Source organism: Athene noctua, chromosome 3 (assembly GCF_965140245.1).
Source record: "Athene noctua chromosome 3, bAthNoc1.hap1.1, whole genome shotgun sequence".
Classification (NCBI taxonomy): domain Eukaryota; kingdom Metazoa; phylum Chordata; class Aves; order Strigiformes; family Strigidae; genus Athene; species Athene noctua.
This window is the reverse complement of record NC_134039.1, coordinates 9421176-9440051: the sequence shown is the minus strand read 5'-3', so window position 1 is coordinate 9440051 and position 18876 is coordinate 9421176. Positions and strand designations below refer to the sequence as shown.

The window sequence follows — 18876 nt, the reverse complement described above, 5'->3', positions numbered from 1 at the left end:
TTAGGAAAGGTCTAAAGGTCTTTGCTCTGAGAGATAAACCACATGCACTTGTATTGCTCAGGAAGGTGTAAGCAGTCAGTATGTTCAGATACTGGATGTTGAATCAGGATGCAGTGCACCTCAACACAACATAGCAAATATGTGTAACTAATGAATATTGGAAATGTTATGCAGAATATTATGTAGAAAATGCCTGTTAAATAGTTGTGAACTAAAATTACTTGGCAAGATCCTAGAAGTGGGTAAGAAAGAAATATGTTCTCCTCTTAATAAAGGTAAACCACTCAGGGAGAGGGTGGAGAATTAGCTATCATGAGGAAAAAAGCATGTTATGCTTTTTTTTTTCTTTATGGCTGTACTTTTGTTGTTGTTGCTTAGGTCTTCTTGCAACAGTGCCTTCTAATCCAAATGGAAATGGAAATGGTGGCCTAATGGGCTATTCACCAGGAGAAAGCATTTCTGGTTGTGGTAGTACAGGAGGTCAGTCAAATTCTTTTAATACGTAGAATTATTGGAACTGAACTGCACAAACTTCTTATTATAATGTCCTGGTATTATGTATTATGAGAAGGAACTGTTCTCATAAGACAGTTTGCAGTGAAAGTCACAAACATTTTTTAATTTATTCACTATGTTTGGTAGTATTTGTATAGAGACATACTTAACATGTAAGAATTTTTTAACCTGTTTTTTCTCCCTGGGAATTACTTAACTTAATTTACTTAACAGTTTGATTTCAAAAGCATTTGAATGTGATTTTGTTCTAGAAGTCTATAACCATCCTGATATTTGTAATAAGTGATTTGTGAATTTTCAAGTCAGAACTGTTAATTTGTAAAGTTTTATAATGCTAGCATTAGATTGCTTACTAGAATTTAATTCTACCATAATATCAACAATATGGTGAACAGTGTCTGAAAGAGCTTAAAATAGAATTTACACAGTTTTGATTAAAATTACTTTAGACTATTAACATTCTTATTCTAACATGCAAAGACTAGTGTTAATTAGTTACTAAGAAAAAACAGTATTAACATTGTATAAATCCATGGTGCATTATTGAATACTATGTGCACCTTGCACTTCTCATTGTAAATGGATACAGCAGAACTGGAAATTTGCTGGTTTTGTGTTCTCCTTAGGCTTTAGTCAAGGTTAGAAGCATATCATGGAGAAAGAGGGACCTTATTGTTCTCAGCCAGTACAATTCCCCTTGAATTAAAGTCTAGACTCCTTAAAGCTGGGTGTTTGAGCTTTTATTTCTTTTAAGTTCAGAGATTTAGAAGACAGTAAGGGCTTAGTTGAAAAAATGATGTGCTCTCAAATGTATACCTATACATGTACTTACAGTTTGCACATCAGAAATATATCTATTTTGTATGAGGCTACTGTGTATTCATCTGAATTTGCAAGTGTGAGTTTGGAAAGACTAAAGCATTAGAGCTTTGGACCCTGTTCTGAAGGTGTTTGGGTTTGTTGTGTTGGTTTGTTTTTTTTTTTAAAAAAAAAGGCCACAATCAAAGTCTTACCTCTTGAAGAGGGGAAGAAAACACAATATTTTAAATTCCAGAACTGGGATTGTATCTTCTGTTATGTTTAATTCTTTTTCCTGCTTCTCCAGGAGCTCAGCTGGGAGCTGGTGATGGTCATACAGTTGTTCAGCCATGTGCCCTGGGAGAGACTCATACAGGAGCAAGTGGAATTCAGCAGCAAGGTATTATGGCAGTGCCTGTCTGTAGAGGATCTCCAAATCCTTGCAACTATGGAAAAACAGAGAAAACATCAAAATAACATGGATATATTTTTGGTGACAGCTGTTGTCCACAACCTGAACTGGTCTTGTTAAAAGAGAAGTTTTTCTTCCTGTTAAAAGTTTAACACCTTTTCTTGTTTTTAAAGCTCTTAAAATCTAAAAACTATTTCTTAGCATGAACTTGCTTGTCTTATCACCTTTATCTCTAAAATGCTCATCTAGAACATTATTTGTATGTTTTGAGTGGGAGGGATCTCAAGTGTGACTAAACAAAAATTAATAAACTTTTTCCTAGGTTACTTTAAGTGAAAGATACTGAAAGAAAGAAGTTAACTTTGTGTATTTGATAGCAAAATCTGAACCTTCTTTTCCCTGATTTCACTGCCACTCTTTCCATATATAATAAATTTCCACAGTTTTGTGTGGATATTCTCATATTGTGGAGGCAAATTTTTATTACTTTAACTGTACAGAAACTTAAGTGTGGTTTGTGATAGATCGAAGTTGCAATGAAAGACTGTAATCTGTGCTTTGTTTAAGCATCCAGGACATAAATGGACCACAACTGTTCAGAATAAGAAAACTTGCAACTGCTTTTGCTAATTTGCACTATTTATGCAGAGCACTCAGTGTCAAGGTTGCCAGTGGATAGTTTATACAAACCAGAAAATAGTGTGCATCTTTCTTTAAGTTACTTGCTTTTTTATTTACAGCTCAGTTATGCTAAGAATTCACAAGTATTGCTGTAAAAGAATAATTAAGGAGACTTGGCAGAACAAATGTTAAAATTTATAACAACTTAGAATTAAAGTGTTTGATATATAAACTTTCTGCTTGCTGCAAATGTAATGCATAAATATGTATGCACTTAATATTGTTCACTATGCATGTATAAGTGCATATATATTTAACTGCTGTAGACTGCCATGAGGCTTTTTTATTTTCGTAGCAACTCTTCTACATTCAGGATGGTTTCTGGCAGGATTTTTCTTGATGGAAAATAAATGAGGTGGCTCCTTTTGTTGTTGTAAAGAATGTAACTGTACACTTGCTTGCAGTTCTAAATTTCATAATAAATATCTACTGTGTCTGAACAGGTTACTGTCAAGCAAGTAGTATCTTACACTATGCTCATGGAGACAATCAGCAATCACACTTACTGCAAGCAGGTAATTTAAAGGAAAAAAAAAAAAGAAATGCTTTTATATAAAGGTGCAGCAGAGTCTTAATGTAAACACTGGTTTTAAATTATCAGGAAGAACAGCCCTTGGTACTGGCATTAGTGCAGGGAAACGCCCAAATCCAGAAGAAGAAACTCAGAGTGTTTCTGGACCAAAAGTCCAGCGACAGAGCACAAATTAAACTGGTAAGATCTGAGACACCTTAAAGTTATCCTGTTAATGAGTAAATTTCTGTACAGATTTTGTCTGTGGTAACATTCATATCACTTCGGTGCAAGGGATCCTAAATTATTGCTGAAAATACTGCAGTTCCAGGTACTGTACAAACAATAGAAAATTCTGGCTCTAGAGAGTTTATGAAGTATGAGAGAGGAAGTAGTTATAAAAATAGAACCAGAACAAAGATTATCAGACACAGATCAAGGTGTTAATGAAAGGGAGATGGATAAACTGGGGTTTCACACACATTAGCAGAGCTGCTTATGTAGTTTCAGTTACTTTCTGCTCCTTCATGTCACCTTAAACTGTGTCAGCAGCACCGTTTGTGTGAGTGTATGGTGACCTGAATCAGAAGACTAGCACAACTTGAAAGGAAAGGCTCAGGGCCTGGATTAGAGTTTTAGACATACAAGTGGACTAAGCAGAACATGTTTTAGAGACTGCAGAAAACCTGTGAAATGCTGATGTAGTTATTGCATGTAAAGATGTAGGGACAAGAAAGATTTGAAGAGTTTAACATTTGTCATTGGTCTGTAATGTAAGCAGGATGCTCAGATGCCAAGGTTTGTCAAGAAAAGCTGTGGTGAAAAGTACTTGAACTTGGAGAAGGAAGCATTGCTAGATAGATAGATATGAACAGATGTGAAAATGTGTAGAGAGAAGCAGTAAATTGGAGGAGGAGTTTGATATGGGTGAAATAATCAACGTAGAGAAGATAACTGGATTTTGTGTTTTGGATAAAGTTATTTAGGAACAGGATAGAGAAAAGAGAAGCCCAGAGATGTTAACCCCTTCCCCCAGTGAGCTTGATTTGAGAGGAATAAGGAAGATGACCTGAAAGACAAAGACTAATTACTTAGGAGGAAAGCCAAAGAATAGAGGGCTGTCTGAAACAAGAGGGAACGAGATTTCAAGACTAGGAGTGTGGCTGCATAGATTAAAGGTGATTCAGATGTTATTCCATACTTACCTTTTACAAAAAACAAGAGTTGGTCATTACTGAGTTTGAAGAATAAGTAATAGCATATAGGCGAGATAATAGCACATGGAGAGACTTTGGAATTGGAAGATAGGGATTCCTTACAGCAAGTATAGATGATGCATTTAGCATCTCTAGAAATAAAAAGGGAAATTTGATCCACTTCATTTGGATTTGACAGCAAGATCTAATTTTGCTTGTTACGTGGTGTCAGCACTTGACAAAGTTATTGTGGTGCATTACGAACAATTGTGTTGTGCTGATTTCATTCAGTGAAGAACCACAGCATTGTTCTCATAATGGCTGTCACCTGAAGTGAGCTGAGACCTTAGCGATTGATCCATCTGCTATTTTCTCACATATTGGAAGCACTGTAAACTGTGCTTCTGTGTTCTCAAACTGATTTCTGGTACTCGGATGGAGTGGAACATAATTCAAAGAGAGTCCGTGTTTCAGTAGCTGTCTGATCCTTAGTATGTGTAGATTCATTCAGCATCCATGTTTTGTATTACAGAATTCCTTAGGTGCTCGTGTCTGTGTAGAAGAAGTGCCTGCAGAGCGAACGTCTGGTTCCTGTCTAAGCTCTTTTTCAATTGAGAGACAGGTTGGAGGGGTTTCTAGTTTGGCAGAGAAGACTGATTTTGTTAGGGGTGTTCAAAGCATGCTGCAAAAGCATTATAGTCAAATTCAAAAATCAGCCAAGATCATACTCAAAAACACTGCTGGCAAAAGGATGTGCGCCTTCTCAATAGCACTAAAGTACAGAGGCTGTTGGGTTTATCTCTTTTTTTTTTTTTTAACTTTTCCCCCTTTAGCCTCTAAGGAGTATGAAATAAGAATTCTGAGTATTTGGGCCAATACAAATGGGGACAGGGCTTCCTGCACTGAGAAGGGGGGAAAGAATATTGGTCCCTTGAATTATTTCTGCCTCCTTCAAAGACTCATAACAAACTGCTTAAAAATATATTTTTTTCTTTTTTTTTCTTGCAGCATTATCGGAAGAGAAGATACCGCTCAAAGAACACACAGGACAATTCCTGCTACTCTGTATTGGAACTAAAGTGTTGTGAGAGTACATGTACGAAAATGACATACTTTTTTTCCTAAATTATTTTCAATTGTTCTCAGTTGTTGTAAACAAGTCCAATTTTTGGAATGCATTATTTCTAACTGGCATTTCTATGGTTTTTAACTTTTTAATGACTCTTTCACAAAGGGCAAATTGAGTTTTGTATATAAAGTATTTGGTGAAGAATTTGCTAACTTAATGTAAATATAAACATTCATGATTAGCGATAGACCCATTGATATATTTTTGATAATCTTTCATGTATATGGTAGTAGGAAGAGCTATAGCAATGTTTGGTAAAATGGATGGACATAGGTTTTGAAGTTTTTAAATTGTTATTATTTTTAGATTCCAGAACTTGACCTCTGTATGATCAACTTCATATTTTCAAAATGTAAGTGCTTAGAAGTGTGTTTAATCAAATAAGAGTTGTAACCTTTATTAATTGCATCTGTATATAAGTCATATGCCAATTTTTTGCTGAGTTGTAAAATTTTCATGTATATGTCCAGTCCTTGTATTTCCCAGTTGCCTTGTTCAGTAATGACATACCTTGTTAATAAAAGAAAATTGTATATATAGATATATGTGTCTGTCTTTTTGTGTATGCTACTGCTCTGATACATGTTTCCAAACAACACTTTCAGGAAAAAAGAAGGGAAAATCTAATTTTTTTAGACCTAATCTGGAAGCCACAAACAGTGAACTATATTACCTTTCACTTCAGGTTTCATGATACTGAAGCAAAACACTATCCAAATTATTCAGGCCTTTTTTGTTGAAATTGCATGTATGTATTCTTACCATTAAAAGTTTTTCACCAATCTATTTATTAAGTGTTTCTTCAAAATCTAGGGTTGGGTTTTGTTTTGCTGTAATTGCAGTTGGCTTGATAGCCTGGTAGTCTTCCCTGTACTGCAGTTAATTTGCTGTCCTTTGAGAATGTTGACTTCTAAAAACACATCGGGTTTGCTGACTCAAATGTTTAGAGAAGATGTATCTAAATGTTCTCTCAGACTGTTAAGATCTCTGAAGAAGCAGTCTGGATTACTACATTTTACATATAACTAGGTCAGTTACCTACTTGAGCAGGTGTACAAATTAATTCTCATGTGGGAGGAGTTAATTATCTTGTTCATAGTATCACATGGGTGACTTCCAGTCATGGGACACTTCTTGTGTGTCAGTTTAAAATTCAGACCAGATTTATGGGTTGACAACATACTCAACAGGCCCCTTGCTGCAGAATAAACTGCCATGGTTCTCCGCCTGTTCCTAGATTTTTAGATGCTAATGTAAATATCTCTGCATACTGTTTTGGATACAATAGCAAAATCAAAAGTACTACTAAGAAAATACAGGCATGCTTACTGTCTTGAGGCAGAGATCTTTGACTGATCTTGAAGAACCAAAATCTCAACAGTGCGAACAGAGAAGCAGATGCTGAGTGTTTTCCACAGATCAGTCCAAGTCGAATGAAGATGTTTCCTAGGAACATACATAATAAGTAGAATAAACAATTATTCTGTTCGTTTAAGTAGAATGAAAAAAAAGAACCCACAACACAGGCCTGCAGGCCTGCACTGTCTCAGGAAGTGTTTTATTCTGTCAAGAAAAGATCATACTGGATTTTTTCTGCTGATCTGTACTAAAGAAATCATACCATCTAAATGAAGTATTCCCCTATCTTTCCTGAATGTGACACTCCCACAGAAACACTTCATCAAGGTAAGAACATATGCTTAAATATCACCTTTTCCCCCAGCTGCTCTGAAAGTTCAATAGGTAAAAAGAAATTTCCCAATGAGTTAATTCCCCTTTTTTCAAATACCAAGAGGGGGATTCCTCTTCTTGGTGCAGGCAAGTCCTTAGATTATCAAAGCAAAATCTTGCGTTGAAGATGCTGTTTCACTTGTACGCTGCCTTGAAGTGAGTTCTGCTGTCAGGACTGCGGTGGAACAAACAGTCTGTAAGTATGTTAGTGTGAGAGAGGAGGGAAGTTGCCTCCTGAGCAGCAGCAGGTTTATAAAAGTTTGATACAGAGAAATGACCACTTTCCTTGCAAATTATTTACTTATAGCAACATATGATGATTTCTGAACGTTGTCTAAGAATCCTGCTTGTCCAGACTTGTTTTGTGGATTCAGTGTAGTTTACCAGATAGTTTGGGGATTGGCTATGATAAGAAAGTAGCAGGTAGCCCGGGGGTATGAATTAAAAGGACAACTCACCGATAGCAGAATCAAAGCCCTGAATGGGCACTTAGGCAAACTTAAACTTGAACAAAAGGACTCAGAGATGCTATGTGGGGAGGATGATCTTGCCGATTTAGGAAGACATCTGGACTTTGTTTCACAGCGCATGCCCTGGAAAGAGCGGACACCTGAAGAGAACCACGTACTTCTCCCCTTGAATAATTATAATAATCACACCTATTCCCCGAACTAATTGTAATAACCCTGCCCTTCCTAATGAATATGTATGATTTGGGGTAATAAATATTTGGCTACTTGCCAGAGACGGTGTGCGAGCTTTGTGGAGAAATCCCCTTGCACCCCGGCCAGAATAAACATACCAGCTTTGTAACTCTGAGTTGTAGTTTGTTTCCGCCCATCAAGCTCTTTACTTCATGTTTGTCGCTCCCACTAATATTTGATGCGACCACGAATATAAAAAATGCTGAGGCTTTGGCTACACAGAAAAATTGACCAGAACTATTGTAAAGTGGAGGTTTTCTCCCCTCACCCCCATGACCCGTTTATGAGTTTCAAGGAGGAGTTGGACATGTGTTATAAACCCGGTATAGATAAGGGCCAGGGTATTGTTTCTTATTAGACCTCTCCTCCAGAAATGGAGCTTAAAGTATTCCTCAAGAAAGCTCAGTTCCTGAGGGAACAAAAGGAGTTAAACTGAGAGCAAAGGCCCTGCACAGTGGATCCTGGGCTAATCTGGAATGAGAAGTACCTGTCAGAAATCAGAAGTGCCTTCTGTGCTAGGCTTAGTGACATAGTTGACTGGTTGCTCTTGAGGAAAAGTGACATATACATCAACCTTCCTGTAGCTTAGAAACCCTGTTTGTACTTGGCAGGAGCACGGAGCAACAGGGAGCTGCCATACGTGTGTGTTTGCCACTTCCCTGCCGTGCCAGGAACAGGCGGTTTGCAGACGACGCCGGGTGCCCGCGCTGCTGCTCTGCCCTGGGTGGTGGTTTGAAGCCTGGCCTCCAGCATGGCAGGGCTCGGTGCCGCCGTCCGCAAGCCTGGAGAATTCTATTTACAGGTAGTTTGGGCTCCGGAATGTGATGCTCAGAGGTAAAATCCAAAACCTCTTCAAGTACTTGATGTACGTTTTAAGTGAAACTAATGTCAATATTAAGATCTGTGAGCTTTATTGTGGAGAGGTTGGTGCTGGTCTCTTCTCACACGTAATTAGTGACAAAACAAGAGGGAATGGCTTGTTTAGACTGGACATTAGGAAAAAAATTTTTCCCTGAAAGAGTGTTCAGACAGTGGAATAGGCTGCCCAGGGAGGTGGTGGAGTCACCATCCCTGGATGTGTTTAAAGGTCGTTTAGATGAGATGTTGAGGGTAATACAGAGAAATGTCCCCTTTCCTTGTAAATTATATACTTATAAGAGCATATGATGATTTCTGAACGTTGCCTAAGAATCCTGCTTGCCCAGATAGTTTGGGGATTGGCTATGGTAAGAAAGTGGCAGGTAGCCCTGGGGTATGAATTAAAAAGACAACTCACTGATAGCAGACTCAAAGTCCTCAATGGGCATTTAGGCAAACTTGAACAAAAGGACTCAGAGATGCTCTCTAGGGGGGGATGATCTCTTAGGTTTAGGAAGAAGACACCTGGACTTTGTTTTACAGCACATGCCCTGGAAAGAGCGGACACAGTGAAGAAAACTATGTACTTCTGTCCTTGGCCACCAAAGACCCTCACCCTATTTCTACTACGCATGCTCAGACAATGCAAATGAGTTCCAAGAAATAATTATAATAATCACATCTATCCCCCAAACTAATTGTAATAACCCCGCCTTTCCTAATGAATATGTATGCTTTGGTGTAATAAATATTTGGCTACTTGCCAGAGACTGTGCGCAAGCTTTATGGAGAAATCCCCTTGCACCCCGGCCGGAATAAACACACCAGCTTTGTAACTCTCTCCAAGTTGTAGAGTTTGTTTCCGTGCGTCAGGGTATATGGTGTACAGGAGAACTTGTAGAGTAGGGCTGATGGTTGGACTCGATGATCCCAAGGGTCTTTTCCAACCTGAGTGATTCTGTGATTCTGGTTTTTACATGTTTTCAAATTTTACGGTAAATCAGACGAAAATGTTCAGTGCCATGTGTATGCTTGAAGCGGTTTTTCCTATTTGCTGAAACTTTAAATTCATAATAACTTGGCCCTTTTTTGAGTATGAGACAGAAGGAAAACCACATCATTTACGTACATCGCAAGCTCTCCAAGCACAAGGAGGGACACGCTTGTGACCGCTCTGCAGCCCTTTGGGGAGTGAGTGACATGGCGTGCGTGGGGCCGCGGCTCGCCCCTCGCAGCCGTGCGCCCGCGGTGCCACGGCGCCGTGAGCCCGAACCTGCCCTTCGGGGCTGCCGCCGCGGCCTGCCTCCCGCCGCGGCCTGGCTGCCGCCGCGGCCTGCCTCCCGCCGCGGCCTGGCTGCCGCCGGGGGCCCCCGCAGCAAGCAGAACCCCCTCCCTGCCCCACCGCCGGCTCTTCTGCCTGCGCTACCGCTCCGCGGCTGCAGATGGCGCTGCCGGCGCTGGGCTGGCGCGCAGCCCCGCGGATCCCGGCGGGCGGGGGCATGGCGGGGTCCGGCCCCCCCGGGCAGGGAAAGAATGTGCCAGGTCATTTTACAGGGGCTGGAGCCTGCCTTTGAGTGAGGATTTTGGTTTTGAGAGGGGAAAAAGCAGCTCCTAAATCATCCAAAATACTCTGCCGGCGGCTGGGGAAGGGGAAATAAATGCGTAGAAATGATAGACTCGCTGTATAGCTGCAGTAACAGCTGCCCCGTGTTTCCAAATCACAAACCAAGTCTCTTCTGTTACTTTAAAAGTTGCTTTTCAGGAGCGCCGCCCTTTGCGCTCGGCTGCATAAACATACTCTCTTTTTAAATACACTTTGCCTAGAAATTACTTAAAAAACGGCTTTTGAAAATGTAGTCAAGCTTCTACCTATCCAAAACATATACTGGGCTGTCTCTGTCCCCTGGGGACCCCTGTGACCAGAGTATGGAGCCGAGATCCCTAAGACTTGGGTTTTTGCTTCTTTCCTACCATGGACTCAACCTCAGGTAAGTCTCTGCCCATTCCTGAGGCCTTCGTGCACAAACTCTTCTGGTAGCTGTGCTGTTCTGCTTTGCTATAGGCTAGATCAGATCTGATCAGATTAGATTAGATTAGAAAAAGCTGGATAGAAAGAAAATCTCCTCTTTATTTGTGCTCCTTATTTCCAATACAAAAGTGTTGTTTGGGCAAGAATTCCCTCCCTTAAAGGACCAAGTGAACAAAATTCCCGTCCATTATCTCATCTTTCAACCCAATTGTTTATTGTAATTTTTTTCCAGAAACTCAAAATTTCAATGGTGGTAAAATTTTCTGGGTAAAGGGGAAATTTACACTGATGCAAAAAGCACAGGGAAATCTTAAGCAGACGTAGATAATTTTAATGTTGATTTCAAGGGAGTTAAGATGGTTTTGCATTGTGTGCACCGCAAATGCAAAATTAATTCAATATTAAATTTAAAAATGCAAATAGAGTTTATTTCAATATTTAAAAAAAAAAAAAATTCTTCTGCAGAACAGAAAGATAGAACATGCAGAAAAGAAAATGGAAAAGATACCCAAAAGGACATTCTCTCTTCAGGATGGTGTTGCTTTGCTTGCTTGCAAGAGGTCTTAGTGCAAATTTCACAATCCAAAACTCTTACAAAAGAGCTGCAAAACACCAAAGTGCAGCCAGTGTGCAGGATCACATCCAAGGATCGGCGGTTAGTGGAAGTTTGTGCACCTAATGCCAGGTACATTATGCTTTTTTCTGATTTTCTTATCTCTGCTAATTACACCTAGCGCAAGAAGATGATCTTGTTAACTGTGATTATTCTGACTGGGAGTAGCTGGTAAACACATAAATAATTAATAAAAGAGCAATTTATAAGCAGCAATTACAGAGAGGGAGGATTTTCTTCAGGTCTGTTTGGCTTTCTAGAGCTTCAGACCATGTGGTCATCACAAGATCTTTAATTACCTGGGTTATACGTGTTTCTCAAGTGCCTTTTACTCCATCCAAACTAAAAATATTTTTAGGCAAAGTCATCTTTACCTGCTGGTAGATGGAAACAGAGCACTACTCTGAGGAATGGCTTGCCCAAGCGCACGTCATTAATGTTTCATTCAGACCTCGGGGTGACTGCTGTGCGCGCCAGAGCAGGGGGGGATTTCAGGGAAGCTTGGTGAATGGATGTAAGAAAGATGATGGAAATAGGGAAGGATTTTACAGAAACCTTAGAGAGGGAAGAAGGAAAATTAAAGGGAGAGTGTAAGGTAAGTAGCCAGCTGAAGGAAAGAAGTAAAAAAATCAGATAAGATGTGGAAGTGCCTTGGCAGTTAAGGGTGCATGGATAAATTTAGCATCCGCTGTGTCTTGACTAGCTGGCTAATTAGTCCCTTAATAACATAAGCCTTTTTTGAGGGGGTGGGAAGGGGAAGAAATGATCCTTTGCAGGTATTTTAGGTATCACACATCATTATAATTTTCTGAAATACTTATAGTGCATATGGCTTGGGTTTCCAAGTGTTTGGGCATTGTGATGGTTTTGGTCCCAGCCCTACTACCAGCCCCTCCAGGGAAGAGCATTATGGGGTGGTGCACCCGGCTTCTCTCCCTTCTGCTGCTTCGGCCTCCCCGTTGTGTGCTCAGCCAGCTTGGCAAAGCACGCCTGGGCGCTGGAGGAAGGTGGCTCACCTCGTGCAAAGTATTTGCATATGTGCCTTTTTTTGTAATTAGCGCAGTCAAGCCTTGATTTTGTGACATCAAATGCTACTAATTACAGCACTTACTGATGAGGGGACTCCTCCTCTGCCGTGGCTGCTGTTGCTAGACTTCTGCCTGAGAAGCTAGAGCTCACGAGACGATTTTTCTCTGTGCCACACACATGTCGAGGCTAAACAAGCTATGATTTTAGGTGCTTACTGAGGCTGTGGTGTTGAGTGTTTAGTGTAGCTATCAAACTTTGCCAAAACATCTTCCAGCTCAGCTTGTGAGTAGCAAGGAGAGCATTGAGGTGAATGACTGCATAACAAAAGTCTTTTGCAGGGCTGCACACACCTTGCAGTCAAGCAGAGTAGCCTGGCCTGCCCCGCTACAGTCCAAGTCACCATAGGGAGGATTAAGGACCCTTCCTTAATTCCTGGTAGCTGCTTGGGCTTGAGCAAACAGCTGGCTGGCTGAGGGACAGCTGCCATTAACAGGGCACTTTGTGGGCTCCAGACAAGACTTAGAGCCAGTGACACTTAAGAGAGCACTGGTTCAGTCCTCTGGTTTAAGGACAAAAGTGTTGAGCAGATGTAAAAAAAATAATCTCACAATTGGTAAAGGAAAAATTACCTTAGTGTGTGTTTGAAGGTAGTATCTGAAAGATTTATTACTGTTTTATGCTCCGTACCATAAAATGTCGCCCAAATTAATGAAGTCTGTAGATAGAAGAAAAATTATCGAAATGTTACCTTTATGAATGTGTAGCATTTGCACTGCAGGGCATTTTGTCATGTGCTTACAGCCCTAATCAAACATGTATTTGTGGGTCCAGATAATGAATAATGCAATTTTGAAACCACAACAGCACTGCTTGATGAACCCTCATTTAATTTGCAGTTTACTACCACCGACAGAAAATCCTGTGCTGATGCTCTGGCAGTGTGTGCACAACTCTTGGAATTGGTGGTGAGGTAGACTATGCACTGGTGAGAAAAGTCGTTCTCCCCTTTCTGTTCTCACTATAACATATGTGGAAAATCATGACAAAAATTAACCCATGGGAGATGTTTTGTATGCCAAGACTTTCAAATTTGCATATCCGTCCTCAGGATCTAAATCCAGATTTAGATGGTTTTTAAATAATTAATGACAGCAAAATGTAGTCAGAGTCTCAGTTTTGAGCAAATTATTTCTTACCTGAAACTGATAGGCACGTAACCTCTTTCATACATGTACCATGGGTCTGTAGCTCATGCCCAAATTCAAACTAGTACTATTTTGCCTAGGCCTTGGCTGTTAGACACGCAGAGCACCTATATTCTCCCAGTACAGTAAGCAAGCTAGCAACAAAATATGCAGGTGCATGGGTTTATCTGTGTAGACTGTGTCCCAGGTCCTCCTCCCCATGATCTGAGCAGAGACTTGAGTCTCACCTCCGACCACCGTAGCAAATGCTGCAAGTTTAGACACAGTTCTCTGCATATAGAGCCAAGCCTCTATTTCTAGCCATTTTGCATTGTTTGGTGGGTCCTGTTATTAGTTAGCATGATTTATGTTTTACTATCACTCCTGTGAGAGCTGGCATCATCGTATGGAGCATATTTACAATGGAAAGAGATTCCTGTGGCTTCACCGAGGTGGTAGTGGATTCCATTCCCCATGTATCTTAGCTATTTTTGTCAGACGATCTGGGATGGGTTTCTGTCTTTACAGCAGTCGTGACATGATGAATTTTAACGTAACAATGATTATGATACGTAAATTTCTTTTGGCCTCCAGTGCCCCAAAAATGAAACACAGATCCCACCGCCACCCAAAGAAATCTTTCTTGTATGCAAGGGCACTAATTTCCAAGCCAGACTCTTCTCCCAAGACAAGTATAGATGAATGGGTCCTTTCTTCTCTGACGATAACTGCAGTCTGACAATTGTAGTGTCTCCACTGGATGCTGGAGGCAGGCAGGGGTAGGATCACTTCCCGCTGGAATCCCTGCCACGCCGTGCCTTGCAAGGAGAACCCGCTGGCAGAGTTTCCCTCCAACCTCCCTCTCTAATTTCTATCTGTAGTTCTTGTGCCCGTCTGCACACAGCAGAGTAGGCTGTGCTGCTTCTAATTAAGAAGATAATTTTGAAATATCTCTTGAACCTTTGACCTTCACGATTCCCTTGGACAGACAAGGTCCCTCTGATCTAGGGAGAGCTCTCTCACGGGTTGATGCTCTTCATGTGAAAATAGGTAGGGTGTAATTTGCGAATATTTATAAAGTTCTGCTCTGGGTAATTGAAACTGCTGTTAATTGCTCATGATTTCAATCCAGACAGCTGGTTTGTTTTTCTGCACCGCTCCCACAGGAGAAGTTGCGTTACTCCGTGCCTCAAACCCCCAAAGGCCTGCTGGTTTGCATAGCATATTGTCTATCTACTACATTTTCAGAAACACTTTACTGGGTAGTAAAGGCGACTGTGGATTGTTGAGATGGAGGGCAGACAATATGTTAAGCTTTTTGGCTTTGAAAATTTGGGAATGATTGCACTGGGAGCTGAATGAGCACGAAGAGGAGAGGAAGCAGAGCTGTCTGCCGGGTCTCTGAGCAGCACGGCAGACCTTGTTAAGAGGGTAAATGTTATAAAGCCTCTTAAACAGTAATCTGAGGTTAGTAAGAATTCAACTTTGACTCAGACTGACTCTCCGAAGGTCAGGACGGATATGCTTCACTGCTGCAGAGCACATGTCACCAGAAAACTATGCATGGGTGGATAGATCCCACCAGAGAGCAGGAGCAGCATGAGAAAGGGAATGACAGGAAAGATGGTTAATACTTTTCCTGAGAGACATCTATGAGAAGAGAGGGTGTTAGGAGCAACCAGGACAATTTAAACAGCTGCAACAGAAGAGGAGAGATCATTCAGGGCTCAATAAATCAATAAGGTAATCAACAGCCATGTAATTACAAGAATGTTACAAACAACTTGAACCACAACAAAAATCAAAAAGACAGACAAAAGAAAAGGAATCTGCTGTATACACACATATATATGAGTGTGTGTGTATTAGCCTCGTATATAATAAAAGGAATAGAGGATCAATAAAAGCAGCAGTGCTCTTGAAGGGAAAAGATTGATGAGTTGGATATTGCTGTGGAACTGAATGTCTTATTAAAGACTGAATGAAAAATGGTCTCTGAAAATGGGAAAAAAATAGAAGGAACTGAAGTGAAATCCAGGCAGCAGGAAATTCAAAGCATCTATGTATAAGTGAAGATACTACTCCAGCTGCATCTGTGGGACCATCTCACATACTCAAAGAGAAGTTGCCTTCATCTCACAGCACGGGGCAGTGGACCCCCTCCAGCTCCATGACCCCTCCCTGTGAGAACAGCTTCATCCACACAGCTGAGGCTTGGGCCCAGGGGGAATGTCTGGATTGGCCTGCAACACAGGCGACCTCATGCTGTGGCATTCAACAGGCAGGGCCTAGAAACCACAGAGCTGCTGGCTCCCTTGCTTTCCAGGGGTTTCACTCCTGGACCCTAATTTCTGTCTTAAGATCAGGCAGGATGAAGATGATGGCTGCTGAAGCCTGATGGAGTCTTGCAGATGGTAGTCAGTCATGCCTGGTTGACCTGATGCCTTCATCACCTTCCTTGGGCTTTATGTCAGGGCTTTGTTTTGCAGGCAGGATGAGCCAGGAGGGCTCAGTCTCCCCGCTTCACAGCAGGCAGCTCCCAGCTCTCAGCCAGATGCAGGGGCACTCAGCTGTGTCTGGGGAACCAGGGCATGAGGAATAATTAGTTCAGACCAAGTAAAACCTAAGTAGTCTACAGCAGGACCTAGCAGTGTGGGACCTCTTGATCAGTTCATGAGCAAAGGAATGAGTATAGGTCAGATCCAAGGCTCCCTGAAGGCAAGAGAAGATGGCCAGTGATTTGGGCTTATGGCTGCACGAACTTTGGCATGTCGGGGTGTCTTAAGCACATAAGTAAATGTGACGTATGTGATTTAAGCTACTTTTTATTTTTCCTGGGACTGCTAGTTTTGAGACGCTTTTAGGAGAAAGTCAGTAGGTTAAACAGAAAAAAAATAGCCTATCGCAGAAGAGGGACTATGTCTAAAGGACGCTGGGAAAAAACAAACAGGTCCACAGAAGTGTTGATAAGTTTTAATCGTAGCACATAGAAAAACAATAGAATGAAAATGCTTTAGATAGAAAAGGGGTTTATTTGCATTATTCTTGCTAATATCGACCCTATGTCTGTTTATATTTGATATATAATACGGGGTGAAATGTCCTCATTTGATTTTTTAAAAATGGCTTCATGCACATGCACTGTACTATCCACCCTTTTTTTTTTTTTTTTGAAAGAGGCTTTTGTAGCTAGCAATTGTATTAATTTGGGAAAGATGGTGGGAGTCAGGGAAAGAAGCAAATACATACATCTGCTATGTATGAAAATCGTGTATTGTCCATTTCTTATTTATCGCCATCTAACACTGTTCTTTAATGGCAAATGCTAATGACTGCACAACTACAGAAAATACCAAGGAGACAGAGTACACCCAGTAAGACCCTCCAGCCAAACTGAAACTCCCCATAAGATCTCCATTAATTAAAATTTCTACAGCTGGATTCCCTTAATTGTAGGAAATAGAGTACAATCCTTATAATTAACTCTTCACTCAAAGGCTTTCCCCCCCCCCCAGCGTCTGGAAAGAGCAGCAGTGATTGTTTGGCACCTCGTTGCTGGAGGCTGTGGCTGACTCTCCAAAGCAACCCACTGCCTAGGGCCCCACACCAAAACCGTCTCATCTCTTTGCTCAGACTCCTCCAGCAACCCTACCGTGTTGCACTGAGACGTTTTTGCCTTGGCGTGGATCAAACCACTGGTATCCACTAGCACAATGCCTGCTTCTGTTTGTGTGGAGGGAAGTGTTGGTTCTGTCTAAATTCTTCTCTGCCTGGGCTAAAGGGTGAGCACCTCTTCCCTGCTGCAGCGCAGGGAGAGTTGCCGAGCTGTGGAGCAAGTGGTATCAAGGGGTAACCACAGAAAACCTGCTGTCCCCCTTGGAGCAGCATGTGGGCTTTGGGGCAGACCTGGCCTTACAATGAGTTTGTGGAGCATCTGGCAGTGTGGCACCACCAGTACATGAGGAGTGCCAGCCAGTCCTGTGGGAATTTCCACCTCTGTCTCCAGAGCTTGTGGTTTCTTCCAGCACAGCTCTGATGTGTCGCCTTTTCTCTCTGCTCCTGTAACTAAAAGCCTTTGTCCAATCCCACAGTATTTTATGTCCTGGTTGCTACTTCTTTCTCCTCTTCCATCCCGCTATCCCCTTATGTTACCATGTTTCTTTGCACACTCCAAGTCCTATCATTTTCTCAACCTTTCTTGTTGAGAGAGTTGTTTTCTTTCCATTAGCTGTATCCCCTACGTGGCACGGAATCCCCTCTGCTGTCTTGCCTTTCATTCTTCTATTTCATCAAGTCAGTGCACCAGAGTGGGGTGCAGCAGAGGGGAACAAAATGGCCTCCACCCTGTGGTGGCTGTAAAACCATGGTCTTTTTTTTTGTTTTTTCCATTCTGCTGCAGTGTGAGGCTCTGTTGGCACAGTGAAGAAAACTTCCCAAGAAATGTAAGACGGTGCCAGGCAAACTGAAAGCTGTGTGCTCGGGCCCTGAGACAGAGCTGCTGGAGAAAGGTGCTTGCTCCAGGCTGCCCAGCATCCCGGGTCTTCTGGGAGAGCTTGTGTGCACTGCGGGTGGTAATGCAGACAGCCAAGGCACTGGGTATGGGTGGGCCCAGATCCCTAAGGGTGTGGTAGCTATTCCTGGGAGCAGCTGCTACAGAGAGCGCTTACACTCCTTAGCTAAGGGTTGTCACCACTGGTGTTAAATGTCCTTGGACTCCGCCACATGTAAACCGCAGGGATGGAAGAGGTGGTGACACCTTTCACTGGTGAGTTTCAGCACTGAAACCTGAAGCAGTGTATTTCTGACCACATACCCACTGCCCGGGGAGCTTTGCCACTCTTTTGGAAAGCCAGGGGACACCATCTGGAGGGTTTCAGGGGACCTGCGGGCCTGGAAATAAAGTGGATACCCAGGGTCACTCTGCAGATTGCAGCTCTTCCTAATATTGGTGTGGACCTTGGAGGATCCATAGATCTCTGTGTCTTCTGAACACAGGGCAGCTCTTCAGCGGGTGTGTTTCTCTTACAACTACTTTCCGCCCACTACAACCAACATGGGTCCTGGTATCTTGTCTTGGAGGAGCTTCCACCACAGAGATCCGTGTTCTTGGGGCTCGCAGGCGTGTCAGAGCTGTTCTCTGGGGAGCCGTGGGAGCGTGGGACCGGCTGCAAGGCTGACGCGCACGGTGCCTGCAAAGGCTCCCCCAGAGACTTGCAGCTCCTCCATGAGAGGAGCATGGGGTACAGAGGGCTGCCTTCCTCCCCACCAAAGCTACAAAAATGCATGTCTCTGCTGACAGTTCAGAGCACATCTAGCTCACAACCACATGCATTGCAGACAAGCAGACTCAAGACGTGCTCGCACACAAATTTAAGGCAGGGGCTGCAAAGGCATGTGGCACCTCGCCCACAGACTCCACTAAGAAAATGTACTTCATGCAGCATGGGGTCTCTGAGCTGGCCCTGACCAGGAATAGCACATCTGA

General features: G+C 42.1%; 1 protein-coding gene across 1 annotated transcript in view; it reads left to right on the top strand.

Annotated features, from left to right (window-relative positions):
* The window catches only part of CRY1 (cryptochrome circadian regulator 1), a 39548-nt gene extending 33764 nt beyond the window's left edge, over positions 1 to 5784 (top strand). Inside the window, exons 10-14 of the mRNA XM_074901909.1 lie at positions 379 to 480; positions 1622 to 1714; positions 2851 to 2922; positions 3009 to 3119; positions 5123 to 5784. Of these exons, the coding sequence (XP_074758010.1) occupies positions 379 to 480; positions 1622 to 1714; positions 2851 to 2922; positions 3009 to 3115 (374 nt within the window). The 3' untranslated portion in view covers positions 3116 to 3119; positions 5123 to 5784. The remainder of the gene's footprint in view (positions 1 to 378; positions 481 to 1621; positions 1715 to 2850; positions 2923 to 3008; positions 3120 to 5122) is intronic.
* Positions 5785 to 18876: the final 13092 nt, after the last annotated feature.